The sequence below is a fragment of the Chelonia mydas genome, chromosome 14 (genome assembly GCF_015237465.2).
Source record: "Chelonia mydas isolate rCheMyd1 chromosome 14, rCheMyd1.pri.v2, whole genome shotgun sequence".
Lineage (NCBI taxonomy): Eukaryota > Metazoa > Chordata > Testudines > Cheloniidae > Chelonia > Chelonia mydas.
This window is the reverse complement of record NC_051254.2, coordinates 37,309,647-37,331,159: the sequence shown is the minus strand read 5'-3', so window position 1 is coordinate 37,331,159 and position 21,513 is coordinate 37,309,647. Positions and strand designations below refer to the sequence as shown.

The 21,513-nt window shown below is 49.2% G+C and overlaps 3 protein-coding genes across 3 annotated transcripts in view; 2 read left to right on the top strand and 1 right to left on the bottom strand.

Moving 5' to 3' along the window:
* LOC102936186 (butyrophilin-like protein 2) overlaps nucleotides 1-21,513 on the top strand; it is a 1,677,894-nt gene that overhangs the window by 403,991 nt on the left and 1,252,390 nt on the right.
* LOC114020220 (butyrophilin subfamily 1 member A1) overlaps nucleotides 1-21,513 on the bottom strand; it is a 1,361,724-nt gene that overhangs the window by 312,066 nt on the left and 1,028,145 nt on the right.
* On the top strand, nucleotides 1,073-3,003 carry LOC119567728. The gene is made up of 2 exons (XM_037914970.2): nucleotides 1,073-1,445; nucleotides 2,110-3,003. Exons 1-2 carry the CDS (start codon nucleotides 1,103-1,105, stop codon nucleotides 2,520-2,522), a joined length of 756 nt encoding a protein of 251 aa, XP_037770898.1. The 5' UTR covers nucleotides 1,073-1,102; the 3' UTR covers nucleotides 2,523-3,003.

Genomic DNA, 21,513 nt, shown 5'->3' with positions numbered 1-21,513 from the left:
CACAAGGCGCGGGAGGCAAACCCCCGCTCTGGTGCTGCCCCCATGACCTGCCGGTTCTACAAAGAGCTGTACGTGATACTTGGCGGCGACCCCACTGTGATGTTGCACTACATATGTTTTATGGAAATATGCTTATGAATGTGAATATGACATAACTTGAATATGCTTTATGCTAAATATGCCATGTAACATATCTTTGAAAAGGTTATGATCTACTGAATATATTCATCCTATGTGTATGCATGTATCATTTTCATATCTAAAGTTATGAGAGTTGGCTCTATTCTAGTATGTTAAGTATTTGCTGTGGGAAACACATAAGGGAGGGTAAGCCAACCTATTGTGAAGACTATTCAGGTAAATTGGAAGTACTTGTCTAACAATGGACTGTGGGAGACACCAATCCACATGTGCTAAGCTAACATGTAAACAATGTCATCAGCGGGCAGAAAGCTGAATCATTCATGGACATGTGACTTGCCCATGTGGCTCCAAACTCCATCTAGCTGCTGTAATCTTGCAAAGGGGTTTCCTCCCACAAGGCAAAGAATATAAAAGGCCCTGGAAACCCCTCATTTTGTCTTCATCTGGCTCAAGATTGCTGGACCCAGGTCATAAATTACAGCTTCGGTCTGAAAAGGATTGGGCCCAGGCTAGGAAAGAATCCTGTCTGTGAAGGATGCTGATTGGAATATCTTTGAGGGTGAGATATTACTTGTAATCAGTTTCTTAATGAATTAGGCTTAGACTTGCGTTTTGTTTTATTTTACTTTTGTGACCTTCCTTTCTCTGTCTGCTATTACTTGAAACCACTTGAATCTTACTTCTTATACTTAATAAAAATCACTTTTGTTTATTAATAACCCAGAGTAAGTGATTAATACCTGGGGGAGCAAACAGCTGGGCATATTTCTCTATCAGTGTTATAGAGAGCAGACAATTTATGAATTTTCCCTGCATAAGCTTTATACAGAGTAAAACGGATTTATTTGGGGGTTGGATTCCACTGGGAACTGGGTATCTGGGTGCTGGAGACAGGTTTTGGGGCTTGGCCCAGACCCTGGGTCCTTGTTGGGCAGATTAGTGTGTCTGGCTCAACTAGATGGGATTCTGGGGAGCCCAGGCTGGCAGGGAAAACAGGCTCAGGGGTGATTTCAGCACACCAGGTGACAGTCCCAAGGGGATCTCTGTGACCCAAGCTTTCACACCCGCCTCCAGTCCAAGGAGCACCATGGACACTTCACAGGTCATGCCAGCCCAGAGTGCAACAAGTCAGAAGGAGGTAATTGGGAGCGAGGGTGCTGAGGAGGAGGGGAGCCCAGAGACAGAGGATGACTCGGCATCCATAGATGCATGCATCCAGGAGCTGTTTTCAAGCCCGGAGGAAGCTAGCCAGTCGCAGCAGCTGGAACTTGGGGAATCGCAAAGATCAGAGGAGGCACCTGGTAAGCGCCTTTGATTTTGGGAAGCGAGTTGTTGGGGGCGGGTTCGTGGGGCGAGGAGAGTTGCAGAAAGCAGGCTTGGATCTGTGTGGTGCCTAGAAGTGGAACAGGGCATTGATGCACTCTCTCACATCTTGGCAATCGGCCTCAGAGTTCTCATCAAAGATCTCATGCACATACCGGGCAATCCAATTCTGTAGGTTCCTTGGCAATGCTGTTGTGTCATTGTCCCATTAATAATAACATTCCCTCGCCATTGTGCCATCAGGGGTGGTGGGACCATTGCTGCACAAAGGGAAGCTGCACAAGGGCCAGGCCGGAATCCACAGTCTTGCAGAAAACCCTGTCTTGCTTCCCTGCTCACCCTCAGCAGCGAGATATCTTGAATGATGAACACAGCCTGTGGAAAATGTTTGGATAGTGTTGAGTATAAGGCCCCCCTGGAGTGTTAGCTCTCCCCATTATACACGGTCCCTGAGCAATGAGTTCCCCTGGCCCCTGAGGTTACTCACCGTTTGGGGGGTCTTGGGGCTTATGTGTGCTTGCCTTGGGACAGACAGTTGTGATAGGTATGTGAGTTGTGCTTGCGTTTAAGACCGGCCGTATTATTGCTCTGTCTAGTGTTAACAACAGTGCCTCTGTAAAATGTTGCATTTTGCCTTCACAGAGGCAACCTTGGCATCCCGGTCATCCTTGTTATTGCCGGCTGAACAGCTGTGCAGACTCAGGAAGCGGCCTCGAAAAAGTAAAGAGGACCTGCTGCATGAAGTTATGCAGCAGGCCATTGCTGAGAATAGAAAAATGCAGGAGTGGTGTGACAGCAAGATGAGGGAATGGAAGGAGAACACAGAGCGGCTCCTAAACATCATGGAGTGGCAAGCGGACTTGATGCAGGCACTCATAGAACTGCATATGGAGCAGCTTCGTGCCTGCCCTCCCCTGCAGCCTGTGTCCCAAAACTCTTTCCCATGCACCTGCCATGTCACCACCAACACAGTAGATCATAACCTTTCTAATGGTATGTTACATGGGGCATTCAGAATAAACCATATTTCAGTGATGTTATATTCATGTTCATAAGCATGTTTTCAGAAAGTATATGGCGTGCAATGTCACAACTGCATTAAGTGAAAGCAAGCATAGCCCAGGAAAGCAACAAGCGCTGCTAGTCAGTGCATCGTATGGAGCACTCGGTACCTACTAGCATTGCAATGACTGCACTGTGCATGGCACCAAACATTACTGGCTTTCAGGATCGAATTGCTGCCTCAGAGCATCCCGAATCCTCATGGCCCTGCGTTGTGCCCCCCAATCGCCCTGGTCTCTGGCTGCTCAAATTCAGCCTCCAGCCACTGAGACTCAGCGCTCCAGGTCGGAGTGAAACTTTCACCATTCACTTCACAAATATTATGCAGGGTACATCACGTGGCTATAACCATAGGGATGTGGTCATCAGCCAGGTCCAGCTTCCCCTACAGACATCACCAGCAGGCCTTTAAATGGCCAAAGGCACACTCGACAGTCATTCTGCACCTGCTCAAACTGTTGTTGAACTGCTCCTTGCTGCTGTCAAGGCTTCATGAGCCATGGCATCAAGGGGTAGGCAGGATCTCCCAGGATCACAATGGTCGTTTCGTGTTCCCCTATGGTGATCTTCTGGTACAGGAAGAAAGTCCCAGAGCAATGTTTTTTCTGAGCAGGATGAGATTAATGGCCCTGCACACTTCCATCAACACGAGTCCAACAGTCGACTTGCCCACTCCGAACTGGTTAGCGACTGATCAGTAGCTGTCTGGAGTACCCAGCTTCCACAGTGCGATCGCCACAGACTTCTCCACCAGCAGGGCAGCTCTCATTCTTGTGTCCTTGCACCGCAGGGTGGGGGTGAGCTCAGCACACAGTCCCATGAGAGTGGCTTTCCTCATCCAAAAGTTCTGCAGCCACAGCTCGTCATCCCAGACTTGCATGACAATGTGATCCCGCCACTTAGTGCTTGTTTCCTGAGCCCAGTGGTGGTCAGCACGTCCGCGAATGCCACAGGCAATCTCATGTCGTAGCTAGTACGCGTGGCGATATCATCGTCGGACTCCTCATCGTCACTTTGTAGTTTAAGGAGTAACTGGACTGCCATTCGTGATGTGTTAGTGAGACTCATTAGCACATTCCTCAACAGTTCAGGATCCATTCCTGCAGACCGAAGAGGCAGACAGAGCGCACACTACAAAAAACATTGAAAGATGGCGCCAAACACTGATGGAAGCAAAGGGGCTGCTGGGATGCAAAGATATCATAGAATCATAGACTTTAAGGTCAGAAGGGACCATTATGATCGTCTAGTCTGACCTCCTGCACAACGCAGGCCACAGAATCTCACCCACCCACTCCTGTATTAAACCCCTAACCTATGTCTGAGCTGTTGAAGTCCTCAAATCGTGGTTTAAAGACTTCAAGGTGCATAGAATCCTCCAGCAAGTGACCCATGCCCCATGCTGCAGAGGAAGGTGAAAAAACCCCAGGGCCTCTGCCAATCTGCCCTGGAGGAAAATTCCTTCCCGACCCCAAATATGGCGATCAGCTAAACCCTGAGCATGTGGGCAAGACTCACCAGCCAGACACCCAGGAAATAATTCTCTGTAGTAACTCAGATCCCACCCCATCTCACATCCCATCGCAGGCCATTGGGCATATTTACTGCTAATAGTCAAAGACCAATTAATTGCCAACATTAGGCTAGCCCATCATCCCATCCCCTCCATAAACTCATCGAGCTTAGTCTTGAACCCAGATATGTCTGTTGCCCCCACTGCTCCCCTTGGGAGGCTGTTCCAGAACTTCACTGCTCTGATGGTTAGAAACCTTCATCTAATTTCAAGTCTAAACTTCTTGATGGCCAGTTTATATCCATTTGTTCTTGTGTCCACATCGGTACTGAGCTTAAATAATTCCTCTCCCTCCCTGGTATTTATTCCTCTGATATATTTATAGAGAGCAATCATATCTCCCCTCAGCCTTCTTTTGGTTAGGCTAAACAAGCCAAGCTCTTTGAGTCTCCTTTCATAAGACAGGTTTTCCATTCCTCGGATCATCCTAGTAGCCCTTCTCTGTACCTGTTCCAGTTTGAATTCATCCTTCTTAAACATGGGAGACCAGAACTGCACACAGTATTCCAGATGAGGTCTCATCAGTGCCTTGTATAACGGTACTAAAACCTCCTTATCTCTACTGGAAATACCTCGCCTGATGCATCCCAAGACCGCATTAGCTTTTTTCACGGCCATATCACATTGGCGGCTCACAGTCATCCTGTGATCAACCAATACTCTGAGGTCCTTCTCCTCCTCTGTTACTTCCAACTGATGTGTCCCCGGCTTATAACAAAAATTCTTGTTATTAATCCCTAAATGCATGACCTTGCACTTTTCACTATTAAATTTCATCCTATTACTATTACTCCAGTTTACAAGGTCATCCAGATCTTCCTGTATGATATCCCGGTCCTTCTCTGTATTGGCAATACCACCCAGCTTTGTGTCATCCGCAAACTTTATTAGCACACTTCCACTTTTTGTGCCAAGGTCAGTAATAAAAAGATTAAATAAGATTGGTCCCAAAACTGATCCCTGAGGAGCTCCACTAGTAACCTTCCTCCAGCCTGACAGTTCACCTTTCAGTATGACCCGTTGTAGTCTCCCCTTTACCCAGTTCCTTATCCACCTTTCAATTTTCATATTGATCCCCATCTTTTCCAATTTAGCTAATAATTCCCCATGTGGAACCGTATCAAATGCCTTACTGAAATCGAGGTAAATTAGATCCACTGCATTTCCTTTGACTAAAAAATCTGTTACCTTCTCAAAGAAGGAGATCAGATTGGTTTGGCAAGATCTACCTTTTGTAAAACCATGTTGTATTTTGTCCCAATTACCATTGACCTCAATGTCCTTAACTACTTTTTCCTTCAAATTTTTTTCCAAGACCTTGCATACTACAGATGTCAAACTAACAGGACTGTAGTTACCCGGATCACTTTTTCCCCCCTTTCTTAAAAATAGAAACTATGTCAGCAATTCTGCAGTCATCCGGTACAACCCCTGAGTTTACAGATTCATTAAAAATTCTTGCTAATGGGCTTGCAATTTCATGTGCCAGTTCCTTTAATATTCTTGGATGAAGATTATCTGGGCCCCCCGATTTAGTCTCATTAAGCTGTTCGAGTTTGGCTTCTACCTCGGATGTGGTAATATCTACCTCCATATCCTCATTCCCATTTGTCATCCTGCCATTATCCCTAAGCTCCTCATTAGCCTCATTAAAGACTGAGGCAAAGTATTTGTTTAGATATTGGGCCATGTCTAGATTATCCTTAACCTCCACTCCATCGTCAGTGTTTAGAGGTCCCACTTCTTCTTTCTTTGTTTTCTTCTTATTTATATGGCTATAGAACCTTTTACTATTGGTTTTAATTCCCTTTGCAAGGTCCAATTCTACATGGCTTTTGGCCTTTCTCACTTTATCCCTACATGTTCTGACCTCAATAAAGTAGCTTTCCTTGCTGATCCCTCCCATCTTCCACGCCTTGTAGGCTTTCTGCTTTTTCTTAATCGCCTCTCTGAGATGCTTGCTCATCCAGCTTGCTCTACAACTCCTGCCTATGAATTTTTTCCCCTTTCTTGGGATGCAGGCTTCCGATAGTTTCTGCAGGCCTCCCCCACCTTTAGATCCATAAGTTCTTCAGTCCAATACACTTCCCTAACTAATTTCTTTAATTTTTTTAAAGTTTGCCCTTTTGAAATCAAAAACCCTAGTCACAGATCTATTTTTGTTTATCCTTCCATTTAGTTTAAACTGAATTAGCTCATGATCGCTCGAACCAAGGTTGTCCCCCACAACCATTTCTCCTATGAGGTCCTCACTACTCACCAAAACCAAATCTAAAGTGGCATCCCCTCTTGTTGGTTCAGCAACTACTTGGTGAAGAAATCTATCAGCTATCGCATCCAGGAAAATCTGAGCCCTATTATTATTACTAACACTTGTCCTCCAGTCTATATCTGGGAAGTTAAAGTCTCCCATGATCACACAATTCCTATTAGTATTTACTTCATTAAAAACATTAAAGAGGTCTCTATCCATATCCAGATCAGATCCCGGTGGTCTATAGCACACCCCAAGCACTATCCCAGGGGAGGCTCTAGTATCTTTCTTCCCCAATGTGATTCTTTCCCAGACAGACTCTGTCTTATCCATTCCATCACTTCTTATTTCTTTACAGTCTACCTCCTCATTGATATACAATGCTCCTCCACCACCTTTACCTTTATTTCTGTCTTTCCTAAACAGCACATACCTGTACGCCAGTCATGACGACTATTCCACCACGTTTCTGTTATCCCGATAATATCTGGTTTCACTTCCTGCACCAGTAAGTCTAGTTCCTCCATTTTGTTACCTAGGCTCCTCGCATTGGTGTACAAACATCTTAATTTTTGCTGTTTGGCTTTGTTCACATTCTTTACCCAATGAGGCCCAGACATTCTACCGCCAGTATCACCTATTAGACTGGTACCCATGGCTCCTACCCATGGCTGTATCCTTTCTTACTTCATTTTCTTCCCTCTCAATGTTAAAATCTGGTGTGGAGATTACCTAGACATCTCCCAACCATCTTCCCCCAATTCTTAGTTTAAAGCTCTCTTAATCAGTTGTGCCAGCCTCCATCCTAGAAGTCTATTTCCCTCCCTACTCAGGTGAAGTCCATCCCAAGAGAACAGTCTGTCCATGAATGCCTCCCAGTGGCCATACATCCCAAAGCCCTCCTTATAGCACCACTGCCTGAGCCATCTGTTGATCACCATAATCTTGTCACACCCTTGTTGCCCTTCTCTAGGAACAGGCAGAATCCCACTGAAGATCACCTGAGCCTCGATTTCCTTGAGCGTCTTCCCCAGCCTGGCATAGTCTCCCTTGATATGTTCCAGCGAGAATCTAGCCTTATCATTTGTTCCCACATGAAGGACAATCAGTGGATTCTTTCCCGCTCCCGTTAGGATCCTCTTCAGCCTCAGGTCCACATCCCGAATCTTAGCACCCAGCAGACAACACACCCTTCTGTTCTCTGGATCAGCTCAGGTTACAGGCCTGTCTATTCTTCTCAGTACAGAGTCCCCAGTCACATAGACCTGCCTTTTCCTGGTGATGGTGCGATTCTCCTGTCTATCCCCTGTTCCCTCTGGCTACAAGTCCTCTCGATTCCTATTCTCCCTTGCAATCCTCTGCAACCTGTCCCGTATCCTCCTGGGGCTCATATCTGGTGTTGTTATCTCCATTAACTCTTCCCCTCTTCCTATAGGACTAGCTGCTCTTCTCTTCTTCCTTGCCTCTCACCTTCAGTGACCACCTGCTGAGCCCCTTCTTCATTTTCCAACTCCGCAAACCTGTTCCTGAGCTCTGTTTCTCGTTCACTAGCCCGTCTTTTCCTCTGCCTGGTTCTCTTAGTCACATACTTCCACTGTCCACTTTCCTCACCCATCAGTCTCCCCTCAGAATTCTTTGGTCCTGCTTCCATCTGCAAGTCTGAGTTTTTCCCTTCAGACTCCTCATGTCTTTGCATGATGGGACATTGGGACAGGACCCAGGAAGCCCTACGATCCCCCCCTCCGCCTTCCCACAAGCCTCAGCGGCAGAAGAGGAAGAGGTGCCCTGTGGGATAGCTGCCCAGAGTTCACTGCTCCAAATGCCGCTGCCAGTGCTGCAAGTGTGGGCATGCCAGTGCACTGGCAGCTGACAGTGGGAACACACAGCAGTGCTTTCCCTGGAGCGCTCTCTGAGGTGTGGTTTAACTCCCGGCGCTTTACATCTGCACATGTAGACATGGCCTCACTGCTGTAAGCTACACCAAAATAAACCACTCTGGACCACGATAAGTGCTTTGATGTGTGAGTGTGATCGCGCTCGAGCACTGGAGAGAGCTCTCCCAGTGCTCCGTGTAATCCACCTCCACAAGGGGAGTCACTTGGAGCCTGTCCACACTAGCGCTTTAAAGCACTAAAACTTGCTGCACTTGGGGGGGTTGATTTTTCACACCCCCGAGCCAGCAAGTTAGAGCACTTTAACTTGCCAGTGTAGACATGGCCTGAAGTTGTTGTTTAAACCAATTTAGTTAAACCAGAGCAAACCCCTGTGTGGATGCTCCTCTTATTTCATTTTAAGTACATCTTATGGAGGTTTACATTAACCTGATTCCTAATTGACTTGCGATGAACTGAAATAAGCCTTGTTCAAACTGAAATAAGAGTGTCCACATAGCCTTTCGCACAGGTTTAACTAAATAGATTTAAAAACATATTTAAAGCTTGTCTCTAGGCAGGCCATTTGGCTGGTTTAAGTTGGACAGTGCTGGTTTTGGAAAGGTTTGTCCCTGTCTAGTACCATACATGCATTTGTCTGGTATCATTATGGAGGACACCATTTTGCAGAGCTTGCCACACTGCTTCTGCCAGTATGACCTTGGACACACCGGTGGGGGCAGTGTGGCACACTCTGCAAAATGGTGTCCTCCATAATGATACCAGACAAAAGCATGTATGGTACTAGACAGGGACAAACCTTTCCAAAACCAGCACTGTCCAACTCTGGTGTCTAGTTCCCCAGATGACCCAACCCATTTAAAAGTTGGGATGGGGCCAAATTTTGCCTATTTGCTTCTGGGTTTGAGTATATCACAACTGCTGCAATATTACCCCAGAAGTCCTATGACACCCCTTGAGCAGCCTCTGGACGCTGTGCTGAGAAGTGGATATCATCACCATTGGGGAAGGGTCGTTGGTTCAGGAAGCTCTTGTAGCCAGTCACTGACATAGAGATCTGGCTGTGGGCATTTCTAAGCTGATGCCCTTGTGGGGCCATGACTGGGATGCTGACCAGAGCCTGAAAAAGGAATTTACAACCCTGTTACACACAGTGACCAGAGCGAGAGAGACGTTTATCTGCCCTGATAGGCCCCTACTCAGCATTATTCATCGGCAGGTCTGTATCTGTGCAGTGGGGGAGGAGGTAGCGGGGGAGTCAGTTTGGGGGATTCCCAGATCCCCTCAGAGTCATTAACTGTGTTATCTGACTCTGAGATGGGAACATCTCTGCATTTCCAGCCTTTGTGGGAGTCTCTGCCCATGGAGGGGAGTGAAACAGCCACAGGGGCATCAGTGAACGCTGGGGCCCTGCTGTAGGGCCTGCCCTGTGCTGCAGGTCAGTTGTGTGGTGGGTCTGGTCCCAGCGTGATGGAGGGATGGGTAGTGGGGAGACTTGGGGAAAGGAATTTGGTAGCTGAGCCAGGGGAAGTGGAGTGAGAGCCCAGCCCCAGGGCTGTGTGAGCAAGGGGCCCAGCCTGGGTGAATGGCACCAACTCATGGAAAGGAGCCCAGGCAGTTTGTCTCCTGTTCTCACCACATGTTCACCCGATCACATGGCTCCTCCCCAGTTCCACGTCCATTGCCTGGGCACCTTGCTCACACAGCCTGTACAACCACAGACCTGCCCCATCCTTGCCCTGCTCTGGACCCAGCAGCTCCCCCCTCAGTGCTGTCTTTAGGGAGGGAGCTGGTGACCCTGAGCTGGGAGAGTGTCGCGCTGAGGTCAGACAGGGAAGGCTGGAAGTGGGTTGGCTTTGCAGAGTTAAAAGGGTTTCATCGTAGACCCCTAGTGGGGCGGCTCATTTAGCAGAGGGTGCAAACGGTTTACCAGCCACACACTCTCTGGGAATCATGAGAGCCTCATAGACATTCACTTACCTTTGTGTTTCTCTGTCTCTCTGTATCTCCCCTACTGTAACGCAACCAGGCACCAGCACGGCTCCCCTGTGTGCTGAGATGCTGATGCTGGGTGTGTGACATTAACCCCTGTCATCTCACAGACCCAGTAAAGATGTCATATTCAGATCCATGTTACTCCTGTTTTCCTGACTTTAATTCCTGGCCTGGCTGCTGGACAATGAGCAGAATTGGGAATGGGGACCATGCAGGGACAGAGTTGGTTGGGCTGGCCTCTGTCATTTCCGATGGCCCCAGGGGGAGGCCGGCAGCAGAAAAGTCAGTGCAGACCAGGGACATGGGCTGGGAAGGTGCTGTGGAGGGGAAGCCCAGGGTGGAGTCAGAGGCGTGGAGGAAGTGGGGTCCCTGCACTCACAGAGCTGCTGGGTCTATGAGGCTGCAGAGGAGCTATTCCCAGGCTGTGGGACAAACTCCTGCAGGAGCCGGGAATAGCCCCAAACATCCACACATTGGGTTCCCAGTGCCAGGGGACGTGTCAGACCTGCCTCGTGTCACCAGCACACAGAGCACAGCAGGCACCACATCCACCAACGGATAAACAGATTGAAAATCCCTGCCCCTGGGGAGAGAAGGGACCAGGAGACAATCCCAGGGGACAAATGCGAGTCGTGTGGCTGGTGCCCAGCTACACGGTGCTGGGACCCTGGGGGAATGAGGGGCTGTAAGGACTGAATAGAACAGAACAGAACATGGGGGAGCGGCGCTGCCCGGCTGCTACCTGGGCAGTTGGCCAGACCCTGAGTGACTGGGTTAAACTCCCAACTACTCATTAAATAATAATATTAAATTCTGATATAAAATCCTCTGCAGCCTGTGACCCATTTCTCCAAATGATTGAATAATTAACCCAATCCAGCCTCCCAGCTGCCCTTCCCGGCTGCTGTCCCCAACTCACCAAAGGAGCTTCCTGTTCCATCCCATTCCCCACCCCAGCATCGCCCACAGCTCCCTGCCTCCCATGTCAATGCAGGGCAGGGCAGGGGGTTAAATGCAGATTTTCAGCCACTCTGGGTACTGCCTGTGGGTATCAGGGACCCAGCCACACACAGAGTACCCCCATTGGTGGGGGGGAGTGACCCCTCATCCTGCTGCATCTGAGGCTAAAACCAGATCAGGTCTGGCCAAGTGTCCCACTAGCAGCTGGGAGACCCCATTTCCCAAATGGGGGAGGCTCCTGGCTCTGATAGTCACCACCAACAGGTCAAATTTAAAGTGTGTAGAGAGGGAAACAATTTGATTCTGAGACATGAGGAGGAAAGTTGGTCACTGGGGGATTTGACTCCCTTTCCCTTCAGGCCCCCAACATGGAGAATGACTCAGGGCAACAGTTTCCCTCCAAAAAAGGAGATGATGCTACACTTAAAACATAAGGGGGGAATCCCAATCTGAGAGAATTTTCTATCAGTAACTGATAATTACATGGGAAAGAGCAAACCCGGAGCAGATTTTATATTAATGGAACCCTTCTTTCCATCAGAGTTAGCAGCAACAAGGGGCGGGTTCAGTATCTAGGGGTTCCGTTTCAATAACACAATGCAAAACCGGCTCGAGCCCCCACCCAGTGACCTGGGACAATTACATACCACCCCCCGGGCGCCTCTAAGAGGCAATACTTCCCCTCTCGCAAGCACAGAGTCTGAGTGTAGCAAAAGCCTTTTAATAAAGGAGAGAAACTATGCTGGATTATGTGGGGAAACAGGATTCATAACACAAACCATGAGCAAAAGACCCACCCCCAAGTAAGTTTGGCAGTGTCCTTTTCCCCTCAGGGTCTTAAGTCCAGCAACCCAACAGTCACCCCACCCACAGTTTCTGTCCCTGGTCAGTGCAGCCCCAGAGTTCAGAAGTTCATCTGCAGAGTTTACCTCCCAGCCTGAGTGGAATGGGGGGAGGTATGGGGGCACCTTACAGGCTCCGCTACTCAGGCTGACAGCCGATTGCCACACCTCTCCATGGGGTTCTAGCCACTCACCAACAGGTCTTCAGCCCCCCCCTTAACACACCTCCTTAGTGATTTCAGCTGTTAGTAAGGGAGCGTCAGTGCTGGTGCACTCAGAACAACTAGCCCACAGTAGGTCTAATACTTAGACCTAGGAATCACTAGAACTCAGCAGGACATAACAAGAGAGTTAAAATTAGCTCTGGTTTCAGAGTAGCAGCCATGATAGTCTGTATTGACAAAAAGAACAAGAGTACTTATAGAACCTTAGAGACTAACAAATTGATTAGCTCTGTTATTACACAGTGGCAAGAAAATGCATTAGAGTCAGCTTAACACCCAGATCTCCCACCCTCTCTCAACTCACTGGGCTTTGGAACCCATGTCCCTTGCCTAGCGAGTGATACTTTGTTGAGGGCAAGTCCCTCCATCATAAAATGCCAAGTACAGTTCTACTGTCCTTGATTCACATAACCGAGATAACAACACTTTATTACTCCTGCCCCAATAACAAAGAGACTGGGGATCCCACAGCAGCTAAAGTGACCATTTGGGCAAGCAGTCCCATCATGCTAGGCAGGGTGGGTGTGCCCATGCAAACGAGATCAGCCCCTGAAGTCCTTTTCCACAGCTCACCACCAGATGTCAGGGTAGAGCTCATTCTGACTCTGCTTACATCAACATTCAATTATTAAAGAGGAAAGGGTGGGGGGTTAATTGATGTAAAGGGGGAAACAATCTGATGGTCAGACATAACGGGAAAGTTGGTCCTTTGGGGCTTTAGCCCCCCTCCCCTGCACTGGGGTATTGACTCAGGGCAACAGTTTCCCTCCAAAACAGGAAGTGGCAGCAGACAGGGACTGGGGAACTCAGAGCCAGAGAGGATTTTACATCAGTATTTGAGAATTATACAGAAAGTGACAATCTGAGCAGATTTTATATCAGTCACCAGTAATGAGAGAGAAGGGGCCGAGCTGCAGGGGATTTTACATCTAACTTGGGAATTCAATGGGAAATGGGGGAAGTCTGTGGGGATTAGATCAATATTGTGTTATCAGAGAGAAAAGGGCGAAATCCAAGGGAACTTTTCATTCACACTCAGTCACTAACTGGGATGTGCTGGGTCCCCAGGCCCTGCCATTGAGCGATGCTGCAAAACCAGGACAGGGGGATCTGTAACCCCCTTACAATAAGAGGGGCTGTGACACTTACTGGGGCCTGGCCAGGGCTGAAGTTTGCATTTCAGGCTGTTGCTGTCCCCCTGCCAGGCGACCCTCCCTGAAGCTGGAAGGAGGGAGCTGAAGCAGCAGCCCTGCTCAGTACTGAGGGGTTCCTGACCCCAGAGCCCAGGTGCCAGAGAGGAGCCAGCCCCTCCCTCAGGTGGCAGCTGCCAGGGAAGAGAGAGGGAGGCGCGAGTCAGAGAGCAGGGACTCTCCAGCTCCCCTCACCAAGTGGCTATTTTCTCACTGTTCCCAGGCCTCAGCAGGGAAACTCTCTGGAGCTGAAGAGGGGAGAATAACTGGAGGGGGGGCTGATCCCCTGTGTGCATCACGCGGGGCACAGGGGAGGCCTGACAAGATCCCAGAGCTTTTCCATCCTGGAAAAAGTACAATGCTGTCATTTGTTTGTTTCCCTTCAACAGCATCCAGGCAGTGCAGCCTGGTCTTCCTTGCTGTTTCTGGGGCTGGCTGGGGACCCTCGTGTGCATCAGGAGTTTTTTCAGACTATAATTAGAGATGGAGGGGCTGAATCTGGAACAAGCAGATCTTTTCCCCCAGGTGTTTTGCAGTAGAATAAGGGTCACAAAAACAAAAACAAATACAAAAATCTGTTTAAACTGACAGAATGAAACTAACTCCCCCTCTCATTTAAAAGTATATAGGCACCTAAGGATGCACATAGGCATCCAGACATTTTTGAAAATCCCACAAGGCATCTAACTCCCATTAATTTCATCTGTATCAACAGGCCCCTATAACTGAGGGACCTTAACGCTGTAGAAACCCCAGAAGTCTGTAGCAGAATTGTGATAGTCCCTGCCTCAGTTGGGTCAGTCTTTGTCTGTAACTCCAGTCCTCCAGCTGATTTACTCGTGTCTCTTCACTTTCAGGTCTGAAAGGAGTCTGCTGTGACAGGGTCGGGCCGATGGCTACAGGAGAGTGATCCTATTGGGATCCAGGAAGTGGGTGGGCCCTGCCCTCCCTCCTCTAGGGGTAGATGGAGGACCCCTGCAGAGTCCCAGTGCAGTCCTGACCAGAAGAACTCCAGAATCGATGTCCGGAGGTTGGCTAGGAAACCCGAGGCCAAAGGAGGACCAATCCCCAATTAAATCATCCCAGCCAGGGCTTTGTCAAGCCTGACCTTAAAAACTTCTAAGGAAGGAGATTCCACCACCTCCCTAGGTAACGCATTCCAGTGTTTCACCACCCTCCTGGTGAAAAAGTTTTTCCTAATATCCAACCTAACCCCCCCTCCCACTGCAACTTGAGACCATTACTCCTTGTTCTGTCATCTGCTACCACTGAGAACAGTCTAGATCCATCCTCTTTGGAACCCTCTTTCAGGTAGTTGAAAGCAGCTATCAAATCCCCCCTGATTCTTCTCTTCCGTAGACTAAACAATCCCAGTTCCCTCAGCCTCTCCTCATAACTCATGCGTTCCAGTCCCCTAATAATTTTTGTTGCCCTTCGCTGGACGTTTTCCAATTTTTCCACATCCTTCTTGTAGTGTGGGGCCCAAAACTGGACACAGTACTCCAGATGAGGCCTCACCAGTGTCGAATAGAAGGGAACGATCACGTCCCTCGATCTGCTGGCAATGCCCCTACTTATACAGCCCAAAATGCCATTGGCCTTCTTGGCAACAAAGGCACACTGTTGACTCCTATCCAGCTTCTCGTCCACTGTAACCCCTAGGTCCTTTTCTGCAGAACTGCTGCCTAGCCATTCGGTCCCTAGTCTGTAGCGGTGCATTGCATTCTTCCGTCCTAAGTGCAGGACTCTTCACTCATCCTTGTTGAACCTCATCAGATTTCTTTTGGCCAATTTGTCTAGATCCCTCTGTATCCTATCCCTACCCTCCAGCGTATCTACCTCTCCTCCCAGTTTAGTGTCCTCGGGGCTAGCGGCCAGATGCCTCTCCAGCTCTAAGACCTCCCGTTCCAACTGCTCTATCGCCGCATCCCTCCTTCGGCTGGCGCCCTGGGTGTAGTCACGGCGGAAGAGCCGGACATGCACCTTCCCCAGGTTCCACCACCTCCGCACCGAGGGAAAGGCACGCTGCTGCCCTTGCCAGGCCAGCCAGAACTCCCAGAAGGACGCCACAAAGCCCACATCCTCCAGCATGGTCAGTACCTCCAGCATGGTCAGACTCCATTAGGAGTCTTGTTATATGCTGCAGAGCTGAAATCTCTGGTACCTAGGTCTGAGCACTAGTCCTACTTTGGGTTCGTGGTGTACTAGTACTGAGGCTCCCCTACTACCAGCTAAACTCACTGAGAGCTGAAGTCACTAGAGAGCTGTAGTTGCAGGGGGGCTTGAAGACAAGTTGATGAGCTGCTGGCAGAGAGGAGTGGACAGCAGGATGGCTGGTGGAGAGACACAGCTGGCAGTGAAGACTGCAGCAGAACCCCATGGAGAGGTGTGGCGCTTGGCTGTTGACCCAAGCAGCGGAGCATGTAAGATGCCCTCCCCAACCCCACACACACACACCTCCCTCCACTTCCACCCAGGCTGGGCAGTAAACTCTGCAGATGAACTTCTGAACTTGGGGGGTGGGGGGGGCTGCACTGACCAAGGACAGAAACTGTGGGTGGGTGGGGGGTGACTTTTGGGTTGCTGGACTCAAGACCCTGAGGGGAAAAGGACACTGCCAAACTTACTTGGAGGTGGGTCTTTTGTTCATGGTTTGTGTTATGAATCCTGTTTGTGGTGTTTCCCCAACATAATGCCGCATTGTTTCCCTCCTTTATTAAAAGGCTTTTGCTACACTCAGACGCCGTGCTTGCGAGAGGGGAAGTATTGCCTCTTAGAGGTGCCCAGGCGGGTGGTATGTAATTGTCCCAGGTCACTGGGTGGGGGCTCAAGCCGGTTTTGCATTGTGTTATTGGATGGAACCCCTAGATACTGAACCCGGCCCTGGTTGCTGCCAGCTCTGACGGGCAGAAGGGTTACACTTACATTAACAATGTCTAAGTTTGGTTGAGGGCACGTCTACACAGCACCTGGGAGGTGTGATTCCCAGCTCGGATACACGTATACACACTGCCAATAGTGGTAAGGCTGAAGGGGAAGCAGCCCCAGTGCCCCATGGAAGGAGAATCCCAGTGGTTCAAAGGGGCTGCAGCCAGTGCTCCAGGGCACAGGCTGGGGGAGGGGCTGACTTTAGGGGGTGGACAGGCTGTGCTGTGCTGGGGCCCTGTGTCCTGGCCCCAGGATGGGGGTGGATTTCACCTCCCCAACCCCCCTGCACTTCGTCTGCAGAGAACTCGGTTACTGGGGTGCGGTGAATGGTGACTGAGCAAGTCATTGAGGGGTTGATCCAAAGGCCTTTGAAGTGATTGGGAATCTTCCCTCTGATTTCAAGGGGCACCAGATCAGGTCATGGGACCTTCCTGTGCCATGGGGCCCAGCCTGCGAAAGAAGTTTGTTAACCTTCAGGTTACCGGCCTCTCTGGGGAACGGGCTAGTGAAGGTTTCTCAGTCATTTTAAGATAAAAATGACTCAGATCTATTGGAGTTTTAATGATCATTGCGATTGTTAAACCCCCAGAGACCAACCAATCCCCATCTTCACTGACACGAGCTGTGAATGTCTACAGGACACGGCACTGAGCACCTGTCCCTTTGCCTCAGCCCACAGTAACCCGGCTGGGAAACAGGGAAACACTTAGGGCCCCATCCTGACAGCAGCTGAGCGCCCGCAGTTCAGACTGAAGTCAGGGCTCAGCCCCGCTCTGGGCATTCTGGGAATTGTCTTACAGGAATCAGGAGCTGCCCATGCCATAGACTGAGCCCATCCTGCACCTGGCCACTCCCCACTGCCCTTCACCAGGGCCAGATTCACCTTTTGTGGGCCTGGTGCCAAACATATTTGTGAGCCCCCCTGGGGGCAGTGGAGCATGGCGTGGGGGGTCAGTCCCCAGAGCGAGGTGCAGGGGCATGGTATGGCAGGGGCGGCCCTGCTCTGCCCAGCCTAGTGCAAGGGCACTATTTATACACCGGCAGTTGCCAGATGCACAGTGGCCTGCCTGGCCCTGTGCTGCCAGCATGACCCTTCCCCTCGGGGGTGGGCCCATGCCACGCCACACATCCCCCCCGCCCAACGCTGGAACACGCCCCCCACCCCCGATTCCCTACGGCCAGAGCCCCCCCGGACCCACTATGCCCATCACACACACTCCGACCCTGTCACAAATGTACAGGGCCCCGGCTAACACCACCCCTGCCCAGCACCCCCCTGCCCACAGCCCCACCACAACTCCCCAGCACCCCGCACAGAACCCCCACTCCCTAGTGCCCCGACACACACAGATCTTCCCTGCCCCCTGACCTTCCAGAGACCCCCTCCCCCACGCCCTGTCTCCTGGCCTCACTCACCGGCCCTCTGCGAGGGGACTGTGTCTGCCGGGCTGAGCTGGCCGTGCAGCCGGGGCTAGTCCCGGGGTGGAGAATCGCTCCGGCCCCTCGGGAGTGGCGTGATCAGCCAGGCCAGGGACTCTCCTGGCTTGGCTCCCAAAGTACCCACTTGCCTGGAGGGGCCCAGCCAAGCCCCCAATACTGTGCCCACCCGCAACTGGCTGAGACTGGCCAGGCTTCTGCACCAGTCCCAGGTGGCTCAGCTCTGGGGAGACAGGTGGGGCCCCACAGATGGTGAGAAGCAGAGACTACCCAGAGCTGGAGGTGCACTGGGGTCTGGCCAGGGGGCAGAGAGGAGCTGGCAGGTGGGGCCAGGGGGTGAAGAGGAGCCCTCTCGCTGGTGGGCAAGCTGAGAGGAGCAAGGGGTAGGGGGAAGTTGAGGAGGAGCATGTGGGCTGGTGGGGTCTCAGCGCACAGTGCAAGCAGAACAGGCTGGGTCCCCTTCTGAGCGTGGACCCAGCTCCATGGTGCCAGTGGTGCCATTGTAAACCCTGCACTGCCCTTCACTTCCAGTTCCCTGGAGTTTCTCCCCAGGTTTCAGTCTTTGGCAGAGCTGCTGCTTTTCAATTGTAACCAGGATCCAAGTTTTCCTGAACACACCAGAGCCTGCCCGGGGTTTCCTCAGGAAATGGGGGACAAAATGTATTTTTGCTTCTCCTTATGTTTCCCAGAACTCATTGTTTTGCTCCTGAAGGGCGGGTTGACACCCCACACCCCCACGTGGGTGTCTTCATGTGGTGCTGGCTCCAAGGGGTCTTGTCACACTCCTGTTTGTTCCATGTGCCAACAGAATTCCAGAGTGTTGACTGGCAATGCTAAACTTACATGTGAAACAGAGAGTCACATTTAACCACCTGTCCGGGTACATGGGCCAGCCTGTGACATGTTCCTCTCCAGCCTGTCTGGGTGTTTACTGCAAATAGCCATGTAACTCGGGAACTGTTCAGGGAGCTCTGGTCAACCCTATGACTCAGTTGCAGAAGACCACACCAGGGGGATTGCTCAACCCAGTGACTCAGCAAAGCCCACCAGGACATGTCTGACCAAGTGTGTGATAGGCACAAGGGCTAAGGATATAAAATGGGGGGACTGTGGCATCATGCTTTCGCCTTTCTCCACCCCCTTCTAAGCTAGAAGCAACAAAAATGCTGATAAGACAAAGACTTCAGCTGGGGAGATTGGTCCAGTCTTAAAGGTGAAGCCTGTGTATTAAGGACTGTTCCATTCAGTGAGCTGAAAAAATTGTCTGATCTAAATACTGCCTAGTGTAACAAATTTCAGAGTTGGAGCCGTGTTAGTCTGTATTCGCAAAAAGAAAAGGATGCATCCGATGAAGTGAGCTGTAGCTCACGAAAGCTTATGCGCAAATAAATTGGTTAGTCTCTAAGGTGCCACAAGTACTCCTTTTCTTTTAGTGTAACAAAGTTTAGGATTTTGATTGTAGGTTTATCTTTTATTTTCTTTGGTAACTGTCTCTGACCTTTCATGCCTATCACTTCTAATAATTTAAAATCTATATTTCTGTAGTTAATAAATCTTATATTTTACCTAGAACAGTGGGTTTTGGTTGAAGGGCTTGGGAAATCTCAGTGGGTACAAAGACTGGAGCATGTCCTCTCCACACTGAGGGAGGGACAGACTGGGTTATAAATTTACACTGGCCAGGCTTCTGACCTGGGCAAGATGGTACAGCTCTGGGGTGTATGGCTGGGGACCTGGGGGATATTGGCTGGTGCCTTTCTCTGTGTGATGTGTGAGTGGCTCTGGGAGCATTCAGGCAATGTAGCTGGGTGTGGGGCTCCAACTTCTGTTGTGCTGAGTGATGATAGCTCCCAGAGGGGCTTACTGCTTTTCACTAGCAAAGCATTGTGGGGGACAGCCCAGGCTGGAGAGTTAAGGGGCCACAGTGGTACCTCGGATCCACGTTGTACCCCAGGGATCCTGTCACAAGAAGAGCGCTATGTCTGCTGACCAATCAGAAATTAGAATCAGCTAACCGCAGTTTGATCCCTGTTTGACTCCTACCTGAGAACAGAGATGGGTTGGGCTTTAACCTTCAGCCTTACAGCAATAAAGAAAGTCAATTTACAGGAAACTCCAGATTAGCAGTACAAAGGTTGCTTGTTGCTTAAGTAATTAAAAGGTAAATTTCCATTTAGAGCATGAGATGAAAAATATAACGATTATCAGGACAGTATTGAACAGTTCTCGACGAGCAGGAAGCAGATCCTCTTCAAAATACTCATTGCCTTCAGCCAGATTGGGGCACTTGGATGTCTGAGTCTGCTGCCATCAACACTGCCACGCTAGGATGGCTTCTTTAGAAAGGATCCTTATCTCCAAATCTTAACGAGGGTGTGATAGGGACTGAAATTACCATAGCTTTCCAGTTCCTTTTCTACTTTTGCTTTCTAGCTTAGCGAAGGCATCGAGAGAGACACATTTCTCTTCAGTGTCCGACAAAAAATAAACACCGTTTTGGCAGAAATATGGAAGAAAAGACCAGGATTCAGCTCTTTCTGTAATTTCTTATTAAGAATTGATTTTTCAGTCTCATCACTGAAATAGTCACTGACAATGTAAACTAACTAGAGGAGAATGGATGAGGATTTTAGAAACCTGGGAACACCAGAGAGAGCTTAAAACTGTCCCAAAGCTTATTTCCAGGATGTATCAGGTAGGTGAGCTTCTGTCACTCGAATACCATCTCCCTTGATAGTTCCTAGTAGACAGTTATTCCCTGCATGAATTATTAACTGCCAAATGATCCAATAATCCCAGGATAGCTGTGTCTTACTCTGAATACAAACTTTGCATTTGAACTATATCTTCAAAATGATATGTGAGCTATTTTCCCCTCTGCTTTCATTGCAATGTAATGCCAGACTGTTCTGGTTATTTGATTTAAGAATTTATTTCTTTCCTCCTCTATTTTATTCAAGAAAACTGGATGGACCTACTCCTGCTCCCAGTGCATTCAAAGGGAGATTTGTTATGAATTAACTTATTGTATATTTCTGTTTTGTAAAGTTACAAACTCTTGCAAATGCAAGTTTATGGGAAGTGTCTTTCTCTGTGGTCCCTGTTACTTAATAACTTTGTTTATGGGACTGAATCATTTTGCCTCTGATATGTTGAAAGAAAGGAAATGGATAAAAAAAAAAAACAACAAGAATGTTTCTCTATCACACACACAATTTCTCATTCCTTAAAACTTTTTTCTCCATTGATGGAATTACTAACAACCTTTACACTGCTCTGACTTTTTTTTTAATGTGGATTTTGTAGAGATGGGACAAAATCAGGCCCGTAAAAGAAACACATTTTCAATTTTAATGCAATGGCTGTTCTCACTCCAAATATGAAAGAGTTCACTTAACAAGGCATTTGTTCCTTTTTTATTTACTGTGCCCTCTTTAATGTTTGACGTTAATAATTTAATGTTAGTCAGTGTTATGCTCACTATGATAAGTTTTTTTCCTCCTTCTTCCTGTTTTCTAGATCAAGTTACAGTGAAGAAGATGAAGGTTCTCTCATTCTGCCACAGCTCCAGAGACAGCTCTCCTCTCCCTGGTTTTATTGTTTTCTTCCTTACTTCTTATGTTCACAAGATGGAATCAGGTAGGAATCAGGTGTCTGCTGTATCTTAGGGGATTAATTTAGGCCCCTGA

Excerpts from the sequence above, each read along its gene's own strand:
- LOC119567728 (XM_037914970.2), top strand. The coding sequence starts at position 1,103 with ATGGGATTCTGGGGAGCCCAGGCTGGCAGGGAAAACAGGCTCAGGGGT. Across the intron at positions 1,446-2,109 it reads AAGATCAGAGGAGGCACCTG|AGGCAACCTTGGCATCCCGG; the intron begins GTAAGCGCCTTT and ends TTGCCTTCACAG.